This window comes from Nelusetta ayraudi, unplaced genomic scaffold (genome assembly GCF_046127955.1).
Source record: "Nelusetta ayraudi isolate G7.1 ecotype Tasmania unplaced genomic scaffold, CSIRO-AGI_Nayr_v1 ptg000031l, whole genome shotgun sequence".
In the NCBI taxonomy this organism is placed as follows: domain Eukaryota; kingdom Metazoa; phylum Chordata; class Actinopteri; order Tetraodontiformes; family Monacanthidae; genus Nelusetta; species Nelusetta ayraudi.
The window spans coordinates 4,041,146-4,068,852 of record NW_027466081.1 but is presented as its reverse complement, the minus strand read 5'-3'; the positions used below and the strand labels follow the sequence as shown (position 1 = coordinate 4,068,852).

Here is a 27,707-nt window from a genome sequence, read left to right as displayed (position 1 = left end):
CACAACACAGAACTTTTGCTTTTTCAAAATCACTGGGATATTTACACTGAACTCGGCCAATGACCCCGGGAAACACTTGCAATAATGCACTTTGGAGTCTCTGGTGATGTCACCATGCATTCTGGGAAATCCGTCATGCTGAAACCTGCGTGTCTGTCTGGTGAATCTGAGCGGTTCCGTGATAGTAGCACGTTTTCTCTGTTGTGTCTTCGTTTTTTTATTTTATTTTCGGTGAGTGAATATTGGTGGTTAAGGTGCTACGGTGATGTGTGTGTCCGCTTCATATGCATTGCCATGGTAAACTGCAAAAAAAACCCCAAAAAAAGCTAATGGTGAAATGTTTGTTTAAGGACGAGCACGTTGCTGTCTGTGCTTGGTTTTTTTTTGTGCTTGTTTCTCTGTGTTGTTGCTACCGTGTGCAACCGCAAATCCCACCCAGCTTGCTTTTAGGTCACATTAGCAGGAAATGTGCCACTTAACTCTTGTCAGGCACGTGTTGAAGAGAAGAAAACAGATGTTTTCTGATTTTAAGAGACATTTTGTATTCGTTCCTTTTGAATCAACTAATTGTTTGTACACATAAAACACAGACACACGCACACATGTTCAACTTTTACTTACAGAGCGCTAAATTACGAATCACATCTAGAGGCATCTCGCAATGCTTTGCATATATATCATCATATATATTTGTACAGATGTAAATATGTATATATTTCAATAATCTGAAAACATATCGGATGACACGGTGGCGCAGCTGAAGGTCGAATCTGGTTCCTGGGGCCTTTCAGTGTCGAGTTTGCATGTTCTTCCTGCGTCTGCGTGGGTTCCCTCCTTGTTCTCGGGCTGCCTCCCGCAGGCCAAAAACATGCATGTGAGGTGAATTGGAAACTTTGAATTGTCCGCAGGTGTGCATGTGAGTGCAAAGAGTTGTGTTGTGTTTGTTTGTCTCTGTGTGGCCCTGCGATGAACTGTGTGTCACATGCCTTCGCCCTGGGAGAGGCTCCAGCAGAACCCCCTCCTGTTCAGGCAGGAAGTGTTTATTGAAATTGGATGGATGAAAACATGTTAGGAAATTCATCTTTTGAATTGGATAGATCAATCTTAACCATGCCGTTAACAATGACATTGACTGTCAATTCCTGATGAACAACAAAATGCATGCGTTGCAAACGATTTTCTTGTCAATCCAATGCAGTTTGTAATCAATATCTTTGCATACTCAGAAACACGGTGTTTCTGACCAGCATTCAGGTAGATTTATTTTCATCCGCTCAGTCTAATGTTGTTTTCAACTCGAGGTTTTTTGTTTTGTTCAGTTTTTTTGGTGATGTTATTTTTAGGATTTTTTTTTTCCTCTCGGGAGTTTGATTCTGGCGATGGACCTTTGCTGCGTTTGCAATGCCCGGAAAGGTGAGCAGCGGTGTCTGGTCGGGAAAAACACTCTTCCTGCTCATTGTCTGAAGCGTTGGTGTTTGTCCACAGGAGGTGGGACGGCTGTTGAGTCAGCGCGCTGCACCGCACGCTCGGGTCACAGATGAGGTTGTTTCTCTGAGCTCTGCTGTGGCGAGAGGGAGCCCTCATCCTTCCTGAGTCTGGCGGCTGCGTTGCTCTGTCTTCGGTGAGTCCAGTCAGTCGGTTTCTGTCTAGAAGTTGATTCGAGTTGATATAAACTCAACTTGATTTTTTTAATTTTTTAATTTAATTTAATTTTTTAAAGAAAACTTGAAGGTGAGAGGACCTAACCTGTTTTTACTAATCATGGGTGCAATTTGGACTGTTCTTGTGTGCATATACTTTCAGTGCAATTTGTTCATGCATATCATTGACGCACAGTTTTTCTTGGTCTTAATTATTTAAGTATTTATAATTAGTATTTAAGGAGCATGCAGACTGACTAGAAACGTGACTCGCTTAAGCTTAATTGGTGAGCTCAGGTCTGACTTGGCTGTGCATCATGTGAGCTTCATGTAACTTTATTGTCCACTGTGTCCAGGTGACATTTCTCTCAACTTTATTGTTGCGAATGCTGCAAGGCTACAAGGACACTATTCAGTACCACCAAATATAGAGTTGAGTGGTAAAATTAGCCAGTGATTACATGATAGTTTTGAACGATGTGTCTCACTGCAAGGATTTTAATGTAACATTAAAATTGATAGAGCGAATGTGTTTGATTGACGTGCACAAGTCAAGCCAAAATAGAAACTAAGCCGCAGCGACAGAGCAAAGAGTCAAATAGGAAGGTGAGCGGAGGGACGGGAGTCGTCTCGCCGCAGAAACCAAACTGAGATACAACCGACCCGCTCATCTGCACGCGATGCTCTCTGCCTTCTTTTCCCCCTTCAGAATCGCCACGTGAGTCATGTAGTTGAAACAGAAACGGGAAAAAAACAACTCTCATCTCTCCCTCGGCACCCCTGGCTTCCACTCAGACTTCATCGGTGCTTATTCACAGTTTGCAGCGGTACCAACAAACTGCGCAGCCTCCCGATTTGCCCCAACTTTGTGAAAGCGGTGACGTTTGTCATTTTATGGGAACATTCCCACATGTATTCATTCTCATCAGTCCGGCATCGTAAACATGTACTAATATACATCCAAGTGTTGTGTTCCTGTCTCTCACATGCCTTCAATTTGAGCGACTCGGTCAGAGATGGTTCAGAAGAGAGACCGTGAGAATCTGTCTCTCGCGGGCGTCGTTTCTCTTGGTCAACATTGACCTGACCCTCCCCACAGGGTCGAGGGTCACCGCAGCACAGGCCCTGGAAGGAAAACATCTTTGGAAGTCAAAAGTTGTTAACTGCATGCCAAACATGAACCAAATGAGCTCTCCAGGATAAATATTATCTGCAGTTTGCCCGGCCTGCAGAGGTACGAGGTGTGTCTGAAAGACTGAAAGTTTCTGAAAGTCGGATGAAGGAAATGCTTCGGGGTTCCAAGTTTCAATTCTCTTCCTCACATCCTCTTCCGATTCAGTTTTTTGCTTCGCTAAGCACTCAGCGTAAAGCTGACATTTAGAGGTCCCACATGAAATACTTAGATCTTCTTTTTTTCCCCCTTTGGACTCCTGTGAAGCGGCCTCACATCTTTTGGAGAGGACAAGAACAAGGGCATAAACCAACTGGAAAAGTGACCGGCACCCCTTTGTGACATCAACAGGGGCCAATTTCCAGACGTGTGATGCGCTTTAAAAGTTACACTCAGCAAAAGACGTAAAGGATGGACTTCTCCAGAGTTCATTGACAAACTAGAAACACACAAAACCGAAAACAGTCATGTTTGGCATCCAATGAGAATCATTCCAGAGTTCTGCGACTGTTCATGTTATCAGATTCTTGGAATTCTTGTGCGCTCTCTTAAATGTTTGCCAGAGCAGCAGGTGAAAGTTCATTTTGCCGCTGAATCATGTTTTCTTTGACTCAGGACTGTAATCATCACATTTATTACATGACTCACATATTTCAGATGAGATCACGGCCATTGTTGCCTTCCGCTTGCCATCACCGAGTTTAAACGGAACAGAAAGCGACAGCACAACACCACAATATTTGACTATTAATTTACTTTTAATTATTGCGCCGTTTCATTGTAATTTACTATACGGGTTGTTTGCCGAGTCGTTCATGTTGTCACAACCTTGGGCCCGTGGTCACTCTGTGGTCTTTGTGGACGCAGTGGAACACACAGCTGGACAAAGTCTGCCTGACTGAGCTGATTTGTTGGCAAGAGCCTCTTGGCTGCTGGCTGAGTGCACCGCAAACAGACCCAAATGGATGTTTGTTCCCCTCTGTCACTTTGTTGAGAAATCGAGCCTTTACACACATTTGTTCAGTTAGCAGGCGCCATTTCCCAACTAGCACTGAGAACAAGACTTGGCAATCGACCTTCTTCAGCTTCCGAGTAAAAATGCATCAAGTTTAACGCTGAATACGTGCCGCTGCTAAGGTAGCTCAATGTATTAATGACATGGATTAGCACCACCCACTCTGACATGTTTCCCAGAAGCCCTCCTCCATTCTGTTTATGTTTACTTACTGACACTTACTATCCTCACACTAACAACCTGCAAGCAACTTCAATTCCAATGGAGGTCACTGAAACGGTCTCTTTTAGCACAACAGGAAGAACTAGCTAGCTCTGGTTATTGAGCTTTGGCACGTGAGACAAGGCTTCTTCAGAAGGGGTTTTATAAATTCATACTGAAATAAAACAACATTTCATTGCAAGTAATGTAACCATTACACTGGCAGCTGAAAGAGACAAGGGAGCGTGGCTAGAGAGTCCAGCCCTGGTTTATTTTTGGTGAAATTACCATTATGAAGGAAAATGAAAGATTTTTCCTTCTTTGTAAGCCAAAAATATTTAAATGTTAGGTGTGTAATATTTGGAGATTTTGAAGAAGAAACGGCAACATTAAGTGTTTACATTTTAGATTGGAGCGTCTTTCACTCTCCCTCCTCCCTCCTGAGCTTGCCAGTGAACTACAGTGGTCTGTGCACCCAAACCTGGATACCTCGTCCTCCTTCCTCTTTGTTGGTTTATTTGACGCCGCGAGCAGTAACCCGAATGACGAAACGCGCTGTCAGGCAGCTGAATTGTCCACACCGGCTTCCTTTAAAATACAGCAGCAAAGTTTCCATTTTTCTGCTGTCTTCGCTTCGCTTTAACATTCCTGGCAGCTTGGATTAGTAGAGCAAATCTAATCTTATCTCAAATAGCCTGTGTGTTTATTAGTCATAAACAGTCAGCAATTTAGACCAAAAGTGGGAGACTTGAGAGTGGGAAATGACTGCTCAAAGCTGCAGCTCTAAGCTGTTTTGATAAACCACAGAAAAAGACCAGAGGGGTGATGACAATAGAAATTAGCACAAGTACAAGAAGCTCTTTCAACAGGAGTGAGTTCACTAAAAGCGGCCCAAATGGTCTCTCTGAGTAGAAAACACTCCCTTCCAAAAAATCTTGTTGGCTCTGCCTGAAGGCAATCGCCTTTTGAAGTTTGCCTCCAAAGCTTTCTCAAGTGTTTTTTGATCTTCACTGGTTGAGTGGGAGGTGTATCAAGATGACATGGTGTGTAGGCAGAGACCCCGATATTTATCATATCATTCAACACCTCATAGTCAAAGTAAAACACTGATAAAAAAATCACTGCTCGACGCAACACCCCATCAAACAGCAAGACTTGGATCCGGAGAGGGAGACCATACAAGACATTTCTTTCCTCTGACTCACTTCCTCGGCCTCAATCTAGAGTGCGTCCTCCTACGCAAGTGTTTGTACCTGGGACGACACGGTGGAGCTCACTCAGCTCTCTCTGCCTGGGCTTGCCCCACAGTTGCACCATCCCGCATAAACCCCTCTCACAGTAGAAAGTCAGACAACAACATGTGGCTGCTGAGATGTGTCGGTGTGTTATGAAAGTTTATGTTTTCAATAAATCAAAGGAACCCACATCCTGCTAGGTTCGGCTTATTTCCCGTCGCCTTATTCGTCATGGACTACAGACTTTATCTGACCTGGTGTGGTGGAATGCTTTACAAGCCAGTTGGGTTTGTTACAGGCCGTGAGAATTCAGGCCGCAGCAATTCAGCTGCATTGTTGTGTTCAGAATCTGCATTTGTCATCAAACCATGCAGCCACCTTTATTTCTTACTTCTATTGCTTACAGTTAAAACTCAAAATTATGGTATGTAGAATAAAGTCCCTTCTTGGAATTTCCTGGTCTCGAGAAATTTTGGTTTCGTGTTGTGGTCGGCATTTTCCTTTCATTCTTCTGCGCATCACGTGCGTGACGTGTTTCAATGGGATGATGCATGTCGCGAAGGTAACCGTTAGGTAGAATTGGGGTGGGTCAATGGGGAGAAGGAGAACCATGAGCCGTGAGCTGTCAGAAGTTTGGCTAATACAACCACTGGTTGACAAGCATCTGTGTTCTAACCCTAACCCTAACCCCTAACGTTAAAATAAATGTTAACACCAAAACCGGGTAGACATCTAATACGGAACTCAAACCGAAACGGGCTTCTAACTAATAATTTTTTGCATAATTCAGAGCAAAGGGACTCAACCACATCTGAAACGACAGATTAATGACCTAGCGTGTGCTGAGCATAACCTCAAAAGCAGTAATGTGTCTTCCTGCTGCGTGCCAGAACGAGGCCTTGTACGTGTCTGGGGGTGTTTATGTAATATCACACCGTTAACACCTTTTTTGTCACGTTGATTATTTCTTGTTCATTTTTCATGCTATTGTCCCTTTATTTCCTTCCATCCATTTTTTTGTGTTGAAACACCTACATATTAAAACAGTCTTCTTCGTGTCAAAGCACTAGAATGTACGTACTGTTAGCCACTGTGGGCTACTTGCTCTAATCCACCAGTTTTATTCTTCAGTTGGTTCAGTGTGGGCCGCGGTCAGGACTGGATTAGAATTAGCCACTATGCCTCAGGTCGACTGATGTGACCGTGCTCTGACAAGTTCCAACACGTCCGTGCCGCTTTTGCTGTTGCGTTCGCAGAGCCGCCAGCACAGGATTGTCGCTTGTTGGGTGCGTTCGCCCCGATATAACCAGGACCTTTTCCATATCCAACAAATACATTTATACCTTGCCTTTCAAATGTGGTGGTGAGTGCTGTCGCCTCTCCTGGTACTGGCTGTGCAGGTTGTGGAACAATAAAGGTTCATGTTATAGAAAATGAATGAATAAAAGTGACATTTACATTGGATTCAACTCATGGGATCCCCCTCTCCCCCCAATTAAAAGATACCCTTCAGTTTGTTTGATGATGTATTTGCACAGGAAGCCAACACTGATCATATCTTGCCGATATCTGAGCTGAGCCCAGCCATTAAGTCCAGTTTTATCAGTGGAAAATTCTGCCGCTGTAAATATTTGTGTTTTCCAGTAGGGTCTATTTAGGGTCACCCACTTCCCATTTCTAAAACAGGCAGGATTTTCCTTTGGAAACTTATGATCCTGAAAAAAAAAAAGTGTGCGCTCCCGGTTGCGAATGAGTTCAGTTTGGTAAACTGAGTCAGTCAGTGAAGTCAACACCTCGATATGGTCCATCTGCGTGGGCTCCTGACTTTAGTCACGCACTTTGCACACGCCAACAGCCGCAGACCGCACCGTCGTGTTACACCTCCTGATGGCACTGGCATTGGCTTCTTTGACTTTGACGGAGACGCAGGTTTGGCGGTGAGCTGACTCTGACAGGCGACAGGTTGGAATTCTTTCCTCATCCCTCATTCGTTTCTTTTTGGCTTGGCGCCTTTAACCAGCAATTCATACTGATGTTCTCTTTTTTAATGCTTGAAGCTGTTTGGCATTGACCCTGTGTGTGTTAAGTTACCTGGAGTGAATGCATAGAGTTCAGCAACACACCTACACAAGTAGGAGAAAACGAAAAGTGTGTTTCCCGTTGTTTGATCATCGTTTTTGGTTAAGACGGAGCTGAAGCGTCTTTGGAATGATGGGCCTCCTTCCAGTTCCCAGCTGCACAGTGGTTTGACACTCCCCTTCCAGGCACACCGTAATATATAAACCAATGAGTGTGAGAGAGAAGAGAAAGCACAGGACACAACAAGACCTACAAGTGTGAGGCAGGCGACAAAATTTTGAGCTGACTGATATTAGCACTTCTGCTGGGATCTCGCATTACCACCGTGCAACTAGTTCCAGTACACTCGGAGGTTCTGCGTCCGGCCGCATTGTCATCATTTTTTCCCTAACTGCTGTTTCTTATGTGTGTTTTCCAGTCATGGACCTGTCTTCTCTCCAAGCATGCCTACTGTTTGTCCTTCAGCTCCCTGGAATTTTTGCAGGACTCAGAGAAGGTGAGCAGAGTGACACTCGTTGGGCTCATTGTGAATTAAGAAACAAAAAAAAGAAAAAAAAAGCAGACCGCTCATGAGTTCAGCAAGCTAAAAATAGACGGCTGTGAGTCCGTTTAGTTGGAACCTACGGATGAGTTGCATGGAAAATTACTGGAAGTGAGGATTTATGTCTACCTAGCAGCTCTAAATCCTTCAGCTTCCTGTCGAACGCTGGAAGAACAAGTGAGAGTGGAAAGACTGACAAATTAAGGCAAGGCCTTCAACAGGGTGCATGTATTTCATTCAAATATTTAATTAAAATACATGATTCTATGATTATAGGTGTAGCCGGACAATTATCACACAATAACATTCACCACTCATGCGTCACGTGATGTCATTGGCCAACAGTTGCCCCCATCAAAAACAACAACAGTGCAAACCGAATCTTTTCTGCACTCAGTCAAGATTTATTTTTCATTTGTTTGACCTTCATTTAACTGGATAATAATCCCACTGAGGTCTTGGGCAATCGCAATGCATAGATCCTATGTCAATCCAAATAGTGCCTCATAGAGTAGAGTGAGCCTTCGACACAATATGTCATAATGTAGAAAAAGTTCTTTTATTTCTCTTTTGGCATTAAGAAGGTAACTTTTTTTTTTTTTACTATATTGCTATATTACTATATTTGATGTTACTTGATGAAAATGATTTACCTTCAAGTGTCTCCCACTGTAGAAACATTGGCATGATATCCCTGAGCTGTTTGGTAGGATTTCCTCTTCATGATTATTTACAAGATGAGGCTGCCGTTAAACTGGCCCGCTGCTTGCAACTCTGCTTTAAAAACCCGTTCGTGTCGTGGACAGGAGCCACGTTTTGATATCTGCCCACTTAAGCGGCCGCTATGCATGAATGGATCTCACAGAAATCCACAGTATAGAAACTGATTTTTGAGGATGACTGACGGATTCTTCCACTGATGTGTCAATCTGCAGGAAACTGCACCAACCACGTGCTGGACTTTGACAAGGTCTTCTCTGTGCCCGGGGAGATGGCCATGTTGCATAGCACCCTGGTGACTTCGAAGGTCTTCAACTACCCGGCGGACCCGTACAACGTCACCTGGTACGACATGAAGACAGGCCGGGAAGTGAGCTCGAAGCCCGGTCGAATCCTGGTGCGTGGGGAAACTCTCTGGTTTCTCAATGTGACGATGGACGACCATGGAGAATACGTGAGCGTACTCAGGTACGGGTCAGGGGAAGCAAAATATTGATGTCCGATTTTCTCACCCTTAAAGAAATTAACGTTTTATTTTTCATTTTTATTTTATTTTATATATTTTTTTTATCAGAACTTCTACTCGGTGCTACAAACAGGCCATCACGCTTGTAGTGGAGCAACCAGTCCACGGAGATTGCAGTAGGCCACGGACAACTAACCAGATGCTCACAAATGGAGTCTCCGGCAGTCTAACCTGCCCGCTGAGGGACTGTATGGACAAACTGAAGAGCTACAACATTTCCTATTCCCTCAAGTGGTACAATGTGAGTAGAAAGAATTTGACCCCCCAAAAAAATCTTGCAATCTGTGGAATTAATTAAAAGAACATTGTAATGTTGTCATGGTCTTGCAACCTGAGATATCCAGTCGTGAAATCTGAAGAGAAATGCAGGAAAAGCATCTTGTAGCACTGCTGGGATCTACATCTAACTATCAAATAAGCGCCTTATTGTAGGATTCACATGTATTGTGGACCTCGCGTTGATTCTTTCTTTTTATTATCATACAATCAGTCTACTTAGCGTAGCGCAATCTTTTTAATCCACATTGTACGGCAAAGGTTTGTTGCAAACTTAAAAAGTCAAAAAATAAATGTCGCACTGTGTAATTGGTCGTGAAAGAAAATAGGACAAAAATGAAAAAGTCTGTTAGTTGCAAAGGGATGAAGCATGATTGCATCAGTAAACTGAATATTATTTATGTAGGCAGGAATAAAGGAGACATAATTAGAATAATTAAAAGTGTTCATATTTCAGCTTGGCTTATAACACATTGACACATAGCTGTGCTTTTTTTTTTATATAGTTTTCATTTTTTTATCAGTGCATTTCTGGAATTAAAAGCCTTATTTCATTTGGTTTCCCTTGTCCTTGTCCAAGGGTTGTGACCTCATTGAGGACGGGGTTGGCCAGTATACATACAAGCGTAACAACCAACTGACGGTATCCAGGGTGGACAGCAACAACAAAAGGGCTTATACCTGCTCTGTGACGTTCACGCTTGGTGGCGTCACTGGATCCATGTCGGAGACCATCGCTGCCTGGGTGTCAAGTAAGACCAAGGACGGAGGACAGTTTTAACTTGCGAGACTTCTCAGTAGACTGCGCGTGTTCATTTGCGCGGCAGACAAACCAACCTGCCGTGTTTCTCTCCTCCCTCCGTCCAGTGCAATACTCCCTCGCCCCGCAAATACGCGAACCAATCGGTGAAGCAGTCAAGGTAGAGATCGGTGAGTGTGCTTTGAAACGTCGTCATCCTTTTCTCATTTCACTCATTTATGTCTGTATAGTGGCCCGTCTTTACTGAAATTATAATCAGCCCGGATGTATTTATAGCTCACAATTCTGAAGTCTGTGGGCATATCAAAGGGAAAAAACAAAAAACTGATTTCTTATATCAATCAATCAATCAATCAATAAGAGACTTCTTGTTCTTGTTGTGCAAACAATGGTCAACACTGCCCCCTAGCGTAGTAATGTCTGTAATGGTTAATTGTCACTGAATGTTTTTAATCAGCGACTAAGTATCTTGATATTCTATTCTATTCTATTCTATTTTGTTTTGTATTTTTTAGGGTCCAATTTCACCAAGCCGTGCCAAGTGTTTGTGCCATGCAAAGGGAAGCCCGACGTTATTCTCATTTGGCAGGTCAACGAGAATCTTCTTTGGAATACCAAGTCATATGACCGCCTCCATGCTACAGAAACACGGTCAGAACTGCTTACCTTTCTTCGAACATTTTCATTTATGTTGTTGTCGCACATGGACAACATATGTTATTAAAAATATATACATTTGGTCAGAGGAAAATGCTGTGCGCACATGGAAAATTTGAAATGACTTAAAACCTCTCTTAGACTCTCAGATCAAAGACGCTTTCCTGTCTGTTTTGGATGCCTTAAAAGTTATTTTTAGCTGTGCGTCCTAGGCTGTGAATAGCAGTGCGTGCGCCGTCACTGACTGTCTGATGCCTTGCTTTGGTTTCTGCTCACCAGGAATTGGTCCCAGGTTGAGCCGATCGAGGGCGAGTGGTTGGAGAAGTCTCTGGTGATGAGTGAGGTGAAGGAGGAGGATCTCTATATAAACTACACCTGTGTGGCATATAGTTCCAGGGGAAATCGCAGGGCATATTTCACTCTACTGCCTGAAGGTAAAACCCCCTCCTGCATGTTAAAAGTCAGTGCTCCTTGTCTTAACGGATTCCTAGAATCTTAACGTATAAATACGTGTGTATATAAATGGAAAAAAAAACCTGCCACCAAAGACACAAACAGACAATGCAGAAACGTATATGATTGTGATGATTTACAATTGCGCCGATGTTTTTTTTTTTTTGTGTCTCTTTGTGTCTGCAGATCCGAATGTCATCCTTCCTATCGGGCTCCTGCTTGGCGGCGCGACATTTCTCTTCATCCTCAGCGTGGTCACCTACAGGCTGTTTGAGATGGACATCGTGCTTTGGCTCAGGAGAGCCTTCCCAGTCCTCTACGCAAACACAGGTGAGTGTCGACAGCGGCTGCCTTCGGCGTTGCGCTCTTGTTTCCTGTGTACGTGCAGCTACTGTTGACACCGTGCCCACAATGGCTCAAATGTGCGAAAAGCAGCCTGAGAGCAAAAGTGGGGCACGCATAAACAAAAACTGAAGATTTCGCAGAATACCGAGCGCCCTTCTCACAAACCCGACCACGTGTTACCGTTGACAATAAACAGTGGAACGCAAGCTAACCACAGGGTTTCCAGCAGTAGCTCTGCTCAAATGTCAATTAAGCCCAGGAACTTTATTTGAAGGTCAGGTATGAGTCTGAACGCTGCACTATATCACTATGAGAAAGATGTAAATGAACTGAAAACTAATGTAACCAGTAAGTAAATCCCTGGACCAGACTGGAAACTTTATCACGTGTTTTATCACAAGTATTTTTTGGCCAAAGGCTCTATCTGACACTGCAAAGCCTACAGTATATTGTACAGTAATCGACCAGCTTGGAGCCATTAAACTGGGTTTTTGCTCTGAGTATCTGTCTTTATGAATTTTTAAATTGTATATATTTTATGGTGTTTTTGGTGTATTGTCAATCAGGTATCAAAACCTCAGGTTTTTCCTTCAAGAAAAAAATAATTGTCTATGAAATGAAGATCGGGTTGCGAGATAGCGTTGTTAATGTTAAGAAGACACTTATTTTCGGTTTGAACAAAGGAAACATGTCGATCACATCCTTTCCACTTTTCTTTCTCTCACAAAAATTAAAAAAAAAAAAAGGTTAAACATTGTCTTTCCTTTTCTATGCTAGATTTGGATGGGAAGCTGTACGATGCCTATGTAGCATACCCCTCAAAATGTGACGACGGATACAGCAATGATGTGGAGACGTTTGCCATTCAGACATTACCTCAAGTGCTGGAAAAGGCCTGCGGGTACAAGCTCTTCATCGCAGGCCGGGACTGCCAGCCTGGCCAGGGTAAGACGACCGCACACTGGGTCACCGGGCCAATAGCTTCAGCTTCTGTCGATTTTTGCGTGCGTCTGTCCAACCGTAGCCTCCTCAGCATCACTCCCGCCCTCTACGTATCTCCCTGCAGCTATCGTGGACTCGGTGGAGGAGAACATCGAAGTGAGCCGCCGCTTCCTCCTCGTCTACGATGCCACGACGTTCTGCGGCAAGAAGCGGCCGAGCAGCACGTACAGCAACAACAACAACAACATTGTCATGGAAAGCCAGTGCGGAGACCCGGGCGGCACGGACGGCGTGTATTTCAACAAGACCGAGGGGATCTCTCAAGACCCGAGGCAGAGGCTGGAGGTGGTGTTCGCGACGCACAGAGCCCTGCTGGAGGGAACCCTCAAGGTAGCTCATGTCTGAAAATCATTTGATTTTATTTGACCTGTTTTTTTTTTGTTTTTTTTTAATAAAAGAAAAAATATATAAATCAATGTCAGTGATTCCACACAAGCTAGACAGTAAATGGAAGACTGATTTTCACACATCCCCTCTGTTCGAGTCGGGTCAAGTCAAATTTATTTATATAGCACATTTCATACTGCAAGCGTAAACTCAATGTGCTTGAAAAGAAATAAGTAAGATCATACTTAACGAATATATTACATGAACATTTCATAATATATGGTGTAGTGCAGGCTGGCTTTAGCGTCCTTCTTGTAGGAAACCTGTGAACCGAAAAGCAAACAGAACATGAAAGCGTCAACATGCAAACTGTCCAAAGACGAAAAAAATACAGAAATTACAACACAACGTCACACAGTGGCGACACTCACGTTGCTCTGGCTCTTGGCCACGTCCATGGCGTGCTTCACGTCGGGCGGAACGATCATCTGGTTGTAGATAATCATAATCATAATAATCATAATATAAAACAAATAAGAAAAATCTAAAATAGGTAGATGTTACATTTACTCGAAAACATATAAAATCAAAGACAGCATAAAAATCTGTTAAAATAGGAGTTTGTTTGCCACTGTCAGTATTAGAGGTATGCAGTTTACTATTAACAAGTAAAGGCCACTATTGGGATTATACAGGGACTGGCAAGACCCAAATGCGGACACAAAGTGAGCAGTCAAAACGTGTTTTATCACACAGACTGTGACACATCATGGTCCACTTTTACATTCAAGAGTTGGTCTGTTAAGTTTTGGTCGGCTAATGCAGTAATCCAGGCTCCGTGTGTTTTCTTCATCGCTCCACGTAATCTCCGTTAGCCTATCAGGAGGGTTCGCTATGTGTGTTCTCCATGGAAACTGGAGGTCGGACCAATGGGCAATTTGTCGGACTAAAATGGGAGGTCGGACCAATGCCATGCTCCCATTTCCCCTTCACTCTTCAATTTGTCAATGCTAACCTTGCTAACCGGGGGAGTGATGAGGTCGAATGTCCTGGACGCCAAACAACTTGTGTCTGCTGCTGCAATACAAAATTGTGTGTTGTCACGATATAGTGAATGTGTGGCCGCGCTATATTGTCTCATGGCCACGCAATAACTTTCTGAAGGCCATTGTTTTTTTATGAAACGTCACAAGTGAGGCTCCACACTAGCTTGTAGCAGGAGTTAGCAGAACGTTTAGCAGCTAATCAAGTATTTTGAAGCTAATAAGATGGCAAGGAACATCAAAGCGGAGAAACAAACATTATCCAAGCTACTTAACTGTTATTGTCACATTAAAACAAACAAAAACAACCATTAGCTTGCTTAAACGATTCAAACTATGTTATTTTTTCCCAGAGAAGCACCTCTATTCAATTCTGATCCCTCCTTTGCAGGTGGTTCTGGTTGAACTGGAAGAAATCAGCCCGGCTCAGCTGGCCACGTTCCCTGAGTCGGTGCGTCACTTGAGGAAAAAGCAGGGGGCTGTATGCTGGTGGAAAAGCCAGAGGCGAGGGCCGATGTGCCGGCCGTTTTTCAGAGGAGCTCAAGACGAGGAGAAATGTGAAAAAGCTACCCATAGACCGTCGCCAGACCTTTCACCGTCTTCCAGGTTTTGGAAGGAGATGAGGTATCACATGCCTGTGAGGGGCAAGAGGGCGGTGTACCCCGAGAAAACTGCCCTGTTGGACCTTAAATGAGGCTCTTGCATAGGCGGGTGCGACACACATACTGTGAACGTGACGGATCTTGGGGGGGGTTCTGGCCTTGGCGGACAGCAAACAAAATCATGGACAAAGAAAAGGTCGCAAAAAATGTAAATGTTCACAGTGATTATATGTAGCATTACCAATTTTCATGTGTAAATTACAATGTGTCATACTGAATCTTTTATGAAAATATACAGCAGTTTTGTTTGATGGCAAAGGGGGAGTAGGGAAAATGTTACACATGTTGATAATGAATATAACAATGTATTGTTTATCAGGCACATTCATTCTAGTAAGATGTCTGTACTAGAAAAATTCAAAATAATGCTGAAATTCCAACTTGTTTTGTCCTTTTTGTTCTTTGGGGCGTTTTTAAATGCTCCAAAAACTGTCTTAATACGTGCTTTCAAAATCTGAGGTTTGGTCATTTTTGCATTATCAGTGGTATGGTTTGGTTGTGTTGTCTACCGAACAGGTACACAGCTCAGGGACTCAGAGCATAGCATGCTATTGATTTGGTGTCTAGTCAGTCAGTAAGGGATTTGTAGATTTATGTGAGAAATTTAAACGAAAATTCAATTGGTTATCATTTCAAAAGATTGTAGCATAGGAATTTGAAGCATTTCAATCTGCCGAAAAACATATTAAAGGAGGTTTGGTAAGCTGTCATGGTCCGTTTTAGTGCTTCCTGTTTTATTTTGGAAGTCTTGTCTGCTTTTTATTTTCTATACTTTACTTCTTGTTCCTGTTCCCCCCACCTTTTTTGTTACCTCATGATTTCCGCCTGCGTCTCACTGTGTTCCCCGGCCCTCTTGTGCAGTCGTCGTCCCTTTGTCTCCCTTCTTCGTCTGCGCTGGTTGGAAGTCTTTGCTCTGTTGTCTATGTGTTTCTTCCTCTGATTCGCTTGTTTCATCATGGTTGTTTGGATCTTCGTCCAGGTCAAAAAGTCAGATTCATTTTTGTTCCCTTTTTTTGTTATCAAGTTTCATGTTTTTTGGGGTTTTTTTTTTTTTTTTTACCCATGATGGTAAAAAGTTGAGTTTAAAACACTGTTAAGTTTTGTTTATTTATCCATTTCGAACCTCGAGTTTTCTGCATTTCGTACCCAAGACCATTTTGAAAGATGTTGATGCAATTTCCGGCAAGCTAGTGCATTTGTCATGTTTTTTTTTTTTCCTTAAGGCGAGGGGGATGTGACCCCCACCCATCTCCGCATAAAAATACACAGAGGCCACGCCCACGGCTGTTGTGACCTATTTTGGTTTCTGTTATCTGCGGTTGTGATTCACTTTAGTACCTGCAGCGAGGGGTGTCGTACTTTTGCTTTTGCCTTGTGTGTGGAAATATAAAAAAACCCTCAGCTCAACACACACAGCCTGTTCAGCCCGGTAAGGTTACCGATTCACCTCTTCTCCAGGGTTGATTCTTTTGGAACTGCTCTCCAGAATTTACAGTTTCTGCTGTTTTCTACTCATTAAAACAATGGATTGTGATTTTATCTGAACGATAATGTTGTACTTTTATCCTTCATTTGTGAAAGGTATGTGCTTTTATTTGTTTAGGGAGAGGATTTATGTGTTTGCCACTGTGGCTCTCACTGTCGCCTCACGGGAAATTGTGGTCGAGCCCACCAGCAGTTTGACAAAGGCAGTCAAACCAATAGACGTATGCGGGCTCTGTGTACACTTGGCAAGACAGTAATTGCTTCACACAATGGCAGTGGGGGAGGGAGAAGGGCATTTCTCTTACATCTTTCATTGACTGAATCTGAATCTATTCCTGGAACAAGCATTGTAATTGTTGATGTTAAAAAAAATAATTTAGCAAACGTTAAATAAAAGCTGACAACAATTTTTTTACTTACTTATTTAGTTAACTTAACAATAAGCCTTACAACATATAACAAGTCCAAAAATGGCCACTTGATTATACTGTACTTGATTCCAGATTTATATCCTCCCTTCCACACATACACACACTTAATTTCAGAATGTTCTGTTGTAGCATTTCAAAATAAGGCTCACCCAAAAGTTGAGATTTTTTTTTTGTTTGTTTAGTATCCTTGATTTCAGAATCATATATTTTTTTGGGGGGGAAATACTGAATTGTCACGCCATGATTCCACTTCAGACTGGTACTACAGTACACCAACCCGAGAGGCCCCCCACACAATTTCAGAAAGTTCTGATTTAACGTTTTAAAATAAAGCTCTTCCGAAAAGTGAGATTTTTTTTTTGTTTACTGCGTGAGATTTCAGATTAACGTTTTGGGGAAAATTACTGGTTGTCACTGGAAGATTTCACTTGCAGGGTGTTAGTATACAGCCCCAGGAGACAACTCACTCAGTTTCAGACATTTCTGATAGCGTATGTCATACATGAAGGTTGTCCAAAGATTGATATTCTGCTGTGAAATATAAATTGAACGACCTTCATTTCAAAGTGCTACATTTTCTGAAATAGGTTTATCAATAAATGTGACGATTTCCCGTCGTCTAATTAATAGGATTGGTGACAGGTTGGCTGTATGAGGTCACCCTGAAAATATTTAATAAATCCTGCCCCGCCCCCCCCCCCAAAAAAAACAAAAAAACTGTAGTAACAACTAGAATAATCACTATACCAGTCATTTCGGTTATCTGGGGCCAGCCCGATGATTTTTTTTGGCTCCTAGTGACAACCAGGAATTTTCCCAATACATTCATCTGAAATCAAGGGAAAGCGATTCTGTCTCTTTTTGACATTGTGCTATTCGATTACCACAGTCACAGGAAAGACCGTTAGGGCTGCGCCTTGTCACTGTGCCTGCGCACGTGTTTCCATTGATAGATGATTATCATGATTTTATGGCTTCCGATTGACCTTCCTTGAAACCAACCCTCAAAGAAAGTACACCGTACCCATGTCCCAGACTGAAATTCAGAAAAGGACATGTATATTAAGGTTATGTATTATATATAAGGTTATTTATTTATATATTAATGACTAAGCTGAATTGCAGATATGAACTTCTAACTTAGAGCACCCATAACTGGAACTTCCTCAAACTTTACTGGGAGTTTTCTGGCCCTGACTTCCTTGTGGCACCCGTCACTTCCCTTTATGAGCGGTGGGGAAACGTTGTAAGAAAACATATTAAAGTTGAGTTCCGTGTCGGAGGAGACAACCGGAAACCGATAAGACATGTCGACGTCTTCTCCAACGTAGGGTGACGATGCGGAGCGCGGCCCGGCTTCTCTTGCAAGTCTCCCTGCTGTTAGTGGCTCCGGCTGTGGCCCACGGTGAGTTTTGATCAAAGCATTTACTGTCAGCTCAGCAACAGAGACTTCCTGTAAAGCGACATTCGGAATTCATGTTGTTGTTATTATGATGCCGATGGAGAACGAAAGTCACTTTTTTTTAAAAGAACATTTTAGTCATGGCAGTGTTACGCCGGGGTTTGAAGTGAAAATATTCAGATTGATGTAGGAAAACAAAGTTACATGTTTACTTAAATTAAATTAAATGAAGGTGAAAGGTAAAGCACCGTGACGCCCCAACGCTTGCAGTTGGGATATTTTGGAGTTGTGTGACGATGACATCTAGAAACTCCCACGGTGGCGTAATGGTCGCTGAACAGCTCCAGGGCTCCAGGGAGGAAACACCCACCGCTGCCCCCTGGTCAGTTCAAATCTTAGAAGACAAGACAGAAAAGTAAAAGAAAGAAAGAAAGAAGAAAAAAAAAATCGATGTTATTGTTTTATTATTCTGTTGACGGATAAGCGAACATGTGCACACGTACATGCCATTCAACAAACTCTGAACGTCTCCATTTTTGTATTAAAAAAAATCTTTATTTTAATGTTTTAAAGAAAGTAATATAATTCGCTGTTACTGAAAGTTTCCAGTTTCTTCAAATTTAGCCCTAACTTGACTTTAGTCTTTTTTTTTCCTCCCTCAAACGAGCGTGATGTCATTGAGGTTAAATCTGAAATAGCATCCATCGTGACCAATGCGTCGTTCTGACATTTCACCCTCAGCAGGGTTTTTTTTTTCTGTTAGGTAGAAATAACAAATCAGAAAGGACCAGCCACCTTATTAAATCGTATGTGATGAAAACATACTGGCATACAAACATGTTTGTTCTTTGACCCTTCCATCCCCTATAAGGTTTTCCTGCCCACGAGAAGATTTTGCAAAGTATAAAAACGAGTTGCAATTTTTCAGTTCAAGAAGAAACTGCTCTTCTAAATGTGTCCACTGGATGGCGAAATAGCGTTTCGGCTACGCAAACAAACTGTTAATACCGGGGCGAAGACATCATATCTCGTAATTTGCCACCCTCACAGAAACTGCGTTCGTTTTGCGCGTTATTACATTTGATAAATGTAAACGTTGCATGAATTGATTAGATATTGGAACCAAATTCTTGTTATTTCTGTGAATTGAGAATTCTGTTCATGCTATGGCATTAACTCCAGCATAGGTTTGCTATTCAAGAAATAATAAAAAAAAAAAAAAAAATTATGCCTCAAGTAACAAAACAAATGTTGAAATGTCCCGCAAATTTGAGAACTTATCAGTTTTCAATGGGCTTGCAAGGCAATGTGTAGCTAAATAAGATTTTATTTTGTTAGTTTTTCATGGGTTCCACCTTGTTGGACTTTAAAAAAACAATAACTCTATTAAGAGTTGAACCCACAACTCCGACACCTCGCCTTGCATTGCATTCAGTTATTTGTGCTGACAAAAGCTGTTTGTATCAAATTGAAGCATTTTTACTGCAATCTGTCCAGTGTCAAAAGTGAAAAAGTAAATGAGTACATCATTAGATAAAAAATAATGTGTCATTAATTCATTCTAAGTGGGAATAAATTCATAAACATATATTACTTATTTAAAAAAAACAAAAACAAAAAATTAGCAAGATGCGCACTTCCTTGAAAAGTCCTTGAAAAGTCCTTCCTGTCCTTGCAAAGTTCTTTCCCCAGTTTACTAAGGTCAGGAAGATGGACTGTTGGCAAAGTTCACAAAGTGGCAAAAGTGATGTCAGTAGCTTCAAACCTACTTCAATTAATAGGCATCTTTGTTGTTCAATGGGCCTGCAATACACACAACAAAGTTGTTAAGGCTTAGGCCTGTCATAAACTGACAGGTTCTAACCGAGCGGCTCGAGTCTGATGCATTTTTCAAGTAACTTACTTCTAAAAGTCAGTGCAACTAAAAGTAGGAGCATTTAGCTCACCAAAAACACACAGAAGCAGCACGGCAGAATCCACAATGAGCACACAGACCGCATTTGTGATTATATCTTGCAGATCTGATTCACATCCTTTAACCATCATTAACAACCACATTTAACCACATACAGCTTCAGTAGGTTGGTGCAAAAACTATGATAGAGTTTTTCCACAGTTACCAGCATATTAAATTGGGGGGGGTTCACAGGGCCTAAGAATGATCTATTTTTACCCATGCGGATGTTTCGCCTTTTAAAACAGCTGTGACGGCTGGTGCACTGCAATATTGACAGCTTTCACCGAGGTTAAAAATGTTAAAGGAACAGGAAGTTATGTGTCAAGAAACGACTTGAATTTTAAGTGTCCTTAAAACCCCTGGTGGACGATGCAACTAAATGACTGAGTTGGCAGATTGGGGTAATTTCCTTCCACGTGGCTTTGGGAGGGGCGCTTCAGATTACTCCTTTACTTTAAACTTAAGAGTTGTAAAGGTCTCAAGTGATGACCATATGAACTTCCCACCCAGATAGCAGCGGGGAAACCTATTACGCCAACGTCGGCCACCTCCTGGTTCTGAGGTGCCACTTCGCTCCTGTTGACCCCAACGTGACCTGGAGCTCGGATGGGAGGAGCAACTTTCCCCCAGGGGTGGAAGTCAGGGACGGGATGCTGTGGTTTCTGCCTGTGCACACGTCTCACAACGGATCCTACGCCTGCGAGACGAGGTACAGGCGAGCTGTATGTTCAGTGGTGGAAGAAAGTTTTGGGACACCTCATGCATTTGCAGTTTTGGGGAGTAGCGAGTTACGTGTAACCTTGCTATGTAATTTAATTATAAGATAAAGATAATCGTAATCAGTTACATGACTGGGGGAAAAAATGAAATTAAGGTACAGTTACTTGTGGCATTATTCATGATTGCAATTCAATTTTAGTTCCACCTGACCAATTTTTCATGCTTCATCATTTTGTTTTTGTTGCTTTGCATGCTTTTCTATTGCACTGACTTGGCACGAGCGCCGTCCTTTTTCGTTTCCCTCCGAAGACGAAAATTTGATACTATTCTGATACTTTGAATGAAACTTTGGAATTGCAGTCAACTGCTCACCTGTCAGTTGAAATGTCTCTCTCTGTTATGAGCACTGCTGGAAGCTTAACGCTGTCAGGTCTCAGGACAGTTGGGAGCATTGATTCAAAATGTAGAAAAGTAATCAAATTGTCATCAAATGTAATTAGTTACATTACTTTGATAAAGGAATTGGAATAGCTTCACTACCATTACATTTTAACGTGACGTGTCATTTTTAGTTACGTTCGCAAAGTAATCTTCCCGACGCTGTGCATTTGTAATCTACTGTATGAAGAATCAGCGTCAAGTCTCCAAGTAGTTTATTTTAGTCCAGTCACCAATATTTACCCACATGCTGCACACGCACCGTTCCATCAAGCTCGGAAGTGGATGTTCCAGCAAGATGACTTGGTCCCTTGCAACACATCCGGTGTACAAGAAGTTCAAGAATGGAGTTTTCTTATTTTGTCCTAAAAAATAATAAACAAGGAAACAATTTCCATTGTTTGTGTGCCTCTGATGCAGCCAAACTTTTTGAAACACAACCAAAAAAGAGTAACAATTTTCAGGAGTCCAAAAACTTTTTCTCACTGCTGTATTTCATGCGTTTTAATCTTCATCAAAAGTTTTTTTTTTTTTTTTTTTTAAATCCAGTTTGAGTGCATCTTAAGAGCTGAGGTCGTCTTGCTGTCCACCCCTCTAGGGACAAGACCAAGTTGACGTTTCATGTGTTGGTGTCGGCGGGGAACTGTCCTGATTCACCTGAGACCATATTCATATATCAGGAGATCAGCGCAGGCTTCCCTTGCAAACAAGACGAGGTCCTTGAACTGGACAGTGCCAGAAACATACGCTGGACGAAGGTAAGCGCCGCTCCAGGTGGCAGTTTGAAAGTTGCCAGCTGGTGGAAAACGGTCACAGTTTAGGGATTTCGCCGATTGCGTCGAGGAAGATGAGGCTCCGCCGGCAGTCACGGGCAACACTGTGCTTCTGTGTGTAGGACTGCGGACCGCTGAGGGAGAGCGTTCGGGTGAACGACAGAGGCTTCCTGAGACTTCCCGTAACCTTACAGGAGGACGCTGGGAAATATACCTGCCTCGTTGATGTTAGCATAGACGGCAAGAATTACACTGCAGCACGTAGCATCCAGGTGAACGTTAAGGAAGGTACGACATTCGCGAGATTTAATAATTAAAAAAAAAACAAAAAACTAATTTCTTCATTTTTTATTTGATTTAAAATGTACTTTGGGGTTGACATATTTTACAGAAGTGTTTTTTTTGCTGCTAATTCCCTGGTAAACTCAGAACCTTCTTCTCTTTGGTGATTTGGAATCATTTGAATGACACATTCTGTTGCTAAGGCTTTCCACTGCCCAGACTGACTCTGACTCTGTTTCTAAAGGGATTTCGGAGACAGTTTATGCAGAACTCGAGGTGGTGTACCCTCAGCACAAAGTGGTAGATGTCGAAGTGGGTAAGTGTCACCTTTCACACAACCCTCTCTGGATGTACTGCACATCTGTATGCTGGTTGGCCTCTGATCCTGCGTTGTTTTGAATCATTGAAGGAATTGGGCAGAGCCGTGCCCTTCTTCTAATGCAACAATCCCTGGCATCAAACTCCACTGATTTTTAGATTCGGTTCGTCTCTCAGAGGATGTCGCCAGACCTTGTAGATCACACTGCCGTTTGCTGTTTTAAGATAGCTCCACTCCCTCGACCAGGTCCTCTCAGCTAAACTTGCCAGCTCAGTCAGTTACTCTCCACTAATATCACCTGCCCGATCCTTATATCCTCCAGCAACTTCCTGCTCACTCCAGCAACTTCCGACACATCTCCATTGCTAACAAATGGACGTTTCCTGTGAATGTTTCCTGCTCACTCTGCCGGTCCAACTGTGTCATCTGCAAAGCTTATCTTTGTAATATTGCATCCATCTTTATTATTATGTATATTTTATGGATTCCAGTAGATATTCTACATTTCCATACGGTTCCAACTTGACAATTTCCTCAAACAGCTGTTCATGCTTACTTTAGCAAATTCCTCCACTGCTGTTATCGTTCACATCATTAGGATGTCACAACTGGTGCCTGACTTTTCACCCAGCACCTCACTAATGCACAGGTTTTATGTTTGTAACTATCAGGCACACAGTGTCTTTCGTATGCACACAACTGAGCAACAGTAAGGATGCTCTTGTGTTGGTGTTACTAATGTAAAACCACTTTACTGAGACAGACAAAAAGACAAAAAGCAACCTGTCAGGGAATGTGGAGTGACTGTTGGTTTTCCCTTTTCATCTTTGCACTGAGCAGGACGACCAGTCAAGCTCGAGTGTCTGGCCTACGCTGGCTTTAGCGATGACGACGTTTTAACACACTGGACCATTGACTCCACGTTCCATGAGGAACTCGAAGGAGTCAGTGTCTTTGAAGAACGGTGAGTGGCCTCGACCAAATTAAATATTTGCAACACAACAAAGAAATAAATGAGCAGTTTAATAAGATGTTTTAGCAAAACTTGAAAAAGGCCAAGGTTTTTTTCCACCTCCTTAAATCTCTGTAGGGAATGGCTGTAGCTGTGTGAGCTGTTAAGCGAGGGGCTTGATGTGAAACAAATGCAGTCTATTATTGTCGCCTGGAAAGAACAAATTAGATTTGACAAAGCTAAGTTTATTCATTGGGACGAACAAAAGGATGTGGGGCAAAAACTGTAATGCAAACGTCCACCAGGTGGTGCTAAAGACACAAAATGATGAAAGCAGGGCTGTTTAAACTGAAAAGAGCCAAATACCTGAATACCAGCTCAAACTGGAAATTCCCCAGTTTTTGTGACGACAGTCGATGTCTCTTGTCCTCTCAATGACAGAAGTCGAGCCCTTTCATCTCTTGCTTGTTTAATTTCTCATGAACCCTTAATAAGCCCTTGCTGACGTCCACACTGGGCCCTCCCTGGACACCAACCCTGCAGTTGTTTGTATATGTGTAATTAATGTGCAGCGACTGGATTCTGGGATGAAAACTTAAAAGACTCAAGAAGCAACTTTTCATTTACTAATGATAATTGACCAACCCTCTAAAGTGGGGGAGGGGTCACATTGTTTCCCACGACATGGACCTGTTTGGCCTTTTTGTGATTTTTGACTTTTAGCCTAAGTGGGACGTCAGAAAACACTGTTTGCAATATACTTTGTCATTACATTCAACATGATCTTGCACTCTGTCTTGCGTCTCAAAATCATGGGACCTTTAAATTGTGTTGTCCAGCTTAATGTTTCTCCCGCCATGTTCAGAATTTGCCATTTGAGCGCATTCTGTTTCGGTTAATTCACTCACCCTCCTGCTTTCAGAGTTCTAGAAAACAAGAGAGTGTTCCACCGGTTGACTCTGACCATCCTCGAAGTTCGTCAAGAGTTTCTGAACGTACCCATTCGGTGTACCGTTCAGAGCCCAGCGGATGAGGCATCTGGAGTGATGTGGCTTCAGGAAGGTGCTACATGATATGTTGTTTGAAACGGACTTATGCAAAACACGTTACGGCAACTTGTTTTGTTCTAAAGCAGCAGTTCTAACAGCAAAGGTGTTGTAAAGTCAGATAGAAAAATAACTACTTCTTTATTGAAAAGACAAATGTTTTCGCTGTGAATCAAATTATGCTCTTTTCTTTTGTAATTTTGCTTGTTTTAATATGTGATAATTTAAAGTACATAGAATCTCCTCTATACGAATTGCAGGTCATGATAAATACAATGACAAAGCACTCAATAACTTCACTTAGGGCATGGGATTGTTTAGAGATGCGAATCTCCTGATAGTCTTCTTCCAGTGCTGCTGCATTTTCTTGTTTCTAATTCTCCCAAAACTTCACTTGGATGTTTTTGCAGCCGACCACAGCGCTTTCCACGCCACCGTTGCCACTTTCCTTGCTCCGTCACTCCTGGCTCTGGCCCTGCTCGCCGCCTTCCTCTTGTTCAGAATCGATGTGTTGTTGGCTCACAGACGACTGCGGACGCGTTTCTCCAAAAATAAAGGTGCTCTTGCAACACTGGAGAACTTCACCGAATTGAATTCAGCCGAAGAGTGGAAAAGGGCGTGCGGGGGAAATGCCGGAGGATTTTACATTATCCAATGACCCTAGATTGTTGATGAGAACCTTTCTGTGACTCGTTCCCTGAACAGCTCCTGATGGGAAGCTTTACGACGCTTACGTGAGTTTCCTCCATCATCCCGCCGCCAGCGGTGCTTCCGATGTGGTGAGCTTTGCCCTGTCGGTCCTTCCAGAGAAACTGGAAAAACAACACGGCTACTCCCTTTACATCAGAGGCCGGGACGACTGCCCTGGAGAAGGTCTGGGTCATTACCTCGATCATTACCTTGTAGAATAATTTTCCTTCATCATTTTACCGGGTTTAACCGTAATGTGAAGGATTTGCCTTTTTTTTTTTTTTTTTTTGGAGCAGCAATGCACGAAATACAGCCAGAAAACCATATCTTGCTTCGCACAAAAGTAGCGGCATCATGTTCAGCGTCAGGCGTCAAGCTGCAGCCGGTTTGTGGTGGCTTACTTGCACCGCAATAAATTACATATCTGTGATTTTTACTTTAGAGCTCCTTTAAAAGTTCCTTGGGACCTATTTCACATTCAGAATATTTTCTGTGAACCTCAATTTGCATATGCCAGGCAATACCTGGCAAATCAACAAATCAATGCAAGACACCCTGTGGCTAGCTAGGCTAGCAGTGACGTTTCAGCAGAAATGTTTCCAGTGGTTGGGAAGTAGAAGTATAATAATTTGTTGTCCACTGTGAAAAGTCTTCCGCGCTGTTTCTTGTTTTTCTGTTCGTCTTAAAGCAATGTGCGTTCTCTGATTAAGTTGCCGTGGTGCAACAGCGATGCCGATGCTAATCTCATTAGCGGGAGTCACTGCTCAGTAGTTTCCTCTTCCAGATCTTCTTCTGTGGGTTTTCAGAGCAGTGTGCAGGGTTTGCTTCTTGTCCTGATACCTGTACGCCTCTTTGTTAAAAAAACAAACAAACAAACAAACAAACAAACAAAATCACTGACTCAATTCATCTGTTGCAGCGATGCACGATGCCATTGACGCCGCGATGCGCCAGTGCCGCAGGCTGATAATCATCCTGTCCCCCGTGGCAAAGAGATTGACTCGTGACGAAGACCGAGAGGACAAGTTCTTGTGCGACGACCGGAACCAGCTGGCATACGAGCAGAAAATCGGCCTTTTCGATGCGTTGACGCAGAACGACCCCAAAGTGGTTCTGGTGGAGATAGGTGAGCACATTAAAACGCCGTGCGTTGTGCGGTTTTAACTTTTTGTAAAAATAGAAGCAAAAAAAAAAATGAAAATCAGTCTACAGTCTGCTCACAGATTTTATTTTTTTAATTATTATTATTCTGCCTAAAACGTTTGAGCCACAAGGGGGCAGTGTTTACATTTTTGGAGCGTTGAGTTGAAACTGCTTGTGTGATTGAAGCAAGCATTAGTTGAACTTGGCTCAGACGTTTTGATGCTGATCTTAATAGTAATACCATACATTCATACCGTTGTTTTTTTTTCCTCTGCTGCGCTAGGCTCGGTGGATTACAGTCCCCTGCCCGAATCTCTCCGCTACATCAAGAGAAAACAAGGAGCGCTGAAGTGGGAAAACCCTTCCCTCGCCACCAGCAGACTCTCCAAGCTGTTCGTGAACAGAAACTTTTGGAAGAATATGATCTATCAAATGCCCTCCGTGCCTATGGGCAAACTCGGGATTGTAACCTGAAGAGTGGCGGAAGCGGATCAGTTTGTGCTCCGGCCAACGGGACCCGAAGAACCCCTTTGAAGAACCCACGCAGGCAGAGCAGCTCAAAGCCGAACCAGTGGAATACAGCGCTTCAATCTCACTCTCCAAGTGTGCGTTTCATGTTGTCTATGCTGCCACGTACAGTAGAAACTGGCATAATGAAAATCCATATTACCTCTTTTTGGGTGCCAAACCCAGGTGGTCTCACACTGAAATGCCAAGTGTTGTGTGTCTGCGTTTATGCAGCTATTTTATTTTATTTATTTTTGCATGTATTTATTTAAAAAAAAAGAAATCAGCGAGATTTTTTTTTTTTGATTCATCAGTTGTGTATGTGATTGCAGGAAGGACAGAAAATTTGCCATGACGTTTGCACTATTGTTGCATCTGTGTCTCTCGTATGTCTGCTGGAATACTTCCCACTTGCTTTGTGGGAGCAGTGGCCTGATTTGTGTTGAAATTCTGTGCGAAAACAATTTGTTTAAAAAAAGCATGTTGAAAACATGCACTCGACAACGCACAACGACAAAATGCACAACCATTCGTGCACATTACAAACCAATGCTCGCCTTAATGTCTTGCTACAAAACATTAAGAGTTTTCGAGCAAGTCTTACACGTTTTAGTGTCTTTACATTGTAAAGACACTAAAAGACAAATAAACCTACGAATTGCAAGACGACAGAGTGGCACTGCATACAGGTAAAGTAATTATTTGCTGTTATTCTTGAAAAAAAAAAATTCACACTTCTTAGAATAAAAACCAAATGGCAGCATTCCATTTTGAAGCGCAATGACTCCAAAAAGTGCCAAAAAACTAAAATAAGCCCAAAGCGTCACCAAGTCACTCCCACACCAAGCTCATATGACCTATGTTCACATTTCTTGAAAGAAAACCAGTAAATCATGTTGTTAATACAAA

At 42.6% G+C, this 27,707-nt stretch overlaps 2 protein-coding genes across 6 annotated transcripts in view; both read left to right on the top strand.

Moving 5' to 3' along the window:
* The window catches only part of LOC142891428 (interleukin-1 receptor type 1-like), a 17,080-nt gene extending 876 nt beyond the window's left edge, over window positions 1–16,204 (top strand). Inside the window, exons 2-13 of one of the 4 annotated variants that reach the window (XM_076030942.1) lie at window positions 1,486–1,621; window positions 7,760–7,837; window positions 8,818–9,070; window positions 9,177–9,369; window positions 9,985–10,156; window positions 10,272–10,334; window positions 10,680–10,815; window positions 11,101–11,255; window positions 11,461–11,604; window positions 12,397–12,564; window positions 12,686–12,951; window positions 14,383–16,204. In XM_076030942.1, the coding sequence (XP_075887057.1) occupies window positions 7,762–7,837; window positions 8,818–9,070; window positions 9,177–9,369; window positions 9,985–10,156; window positions 10,272–10,334; window positions 10,680–10,815; window positions 11,101–11,255; window positions 11,461–11,604; window positions 12,397–12,564; window positions 12,686–12,951; window positions 14,383–14,685 (1,929 nt within the window). In that variant the 5' untranslated portion in view covers window positions 1,486–1,621; window positions 7,760–7,761 and the 3' untranslated portion in view covers window positions 14,686–16,204. Of the gene's footprint in view, window positions 1–1,485; window positions 1,622–7,759; window positions 7,838–8,018; window positions 8,088–8,817; window positions 9,071–9,176; window positions 9,370–9,984; window positions 10,157–10,271; window positions 10,335–10,679; window positions 10,816–11,100; window positions 11,256–11,460; window positions 11,605–12,396; window positions 12,565–12,685; window positions 12,952–14,382 lie in introns of those variants that run through there. The other 3 variants (XM_076030944.1, XM_076030943.1, XM_076030941.1) reach the window with 3 other exon arrangements.
* Window positions 15,951–27,707, top strand: LOC142891429 (interleukin-1 receptor-like 2). Of its 2 annotated transcripts, XM_076030945.1 has the most exons (12): window positions 15,951–16,082; window positions 17,901–17,974; window positions 20,439–20,637; window positions 21,685–21,844; window positions 21,982–22,147; window positions 22,386–22,457; window positions 23,301–23,424; window positions 24,335–24,474; window positions 24,869–25,015; window positions 25,164–25,331; window positions 26,068–26,274; window positions 26,575–27,707. In XM_076030945.1, exons 2-12 carry the CDS (start codon window positions 17,908–17,910, stop codon window positions 26,763–26,765), a joined length of 1,641 nt encoding a protein of 546 aa, XP_075887060.1. In that variant the 5' UTR covers window positions 15,951–16,082; window positions 17,901–17,907; the 3' UTR covers window positions 26,766–27,707. The 2 variants fall into 2 exon arrangements, with proteins under 2 accessions (XP_075887060.1, XP_075887062.1); XM_076030947.1 differs by lacking the exons at window positions 24,869–25,015; window positions 25,164–25,331.

Coding starts and splice junctions, on each gene's coding strand:
- LOC142891429 (XM_076030945.1), top strand. CDS start 17,908: ATGCGGAGCGCGGCCCGGCTTCTCTTGCAAGTCTCCCTGCTGTTAGTG. Junction 17,975..20,438: donor GGCTCCGGCTGTGGCCCACG/GTGAGTTTTGAT, acceptor CTTCCCACCCAG/ATAGCAGCGGGGAAACCTAT. Junction 23,425..24,334: donor GTCAGTGTCTTTGAAGAACG/GTGAGTGGCCTC, acceptor TCCTGCTTTCAG/AGTTCTAGAAAACAAGAGAG.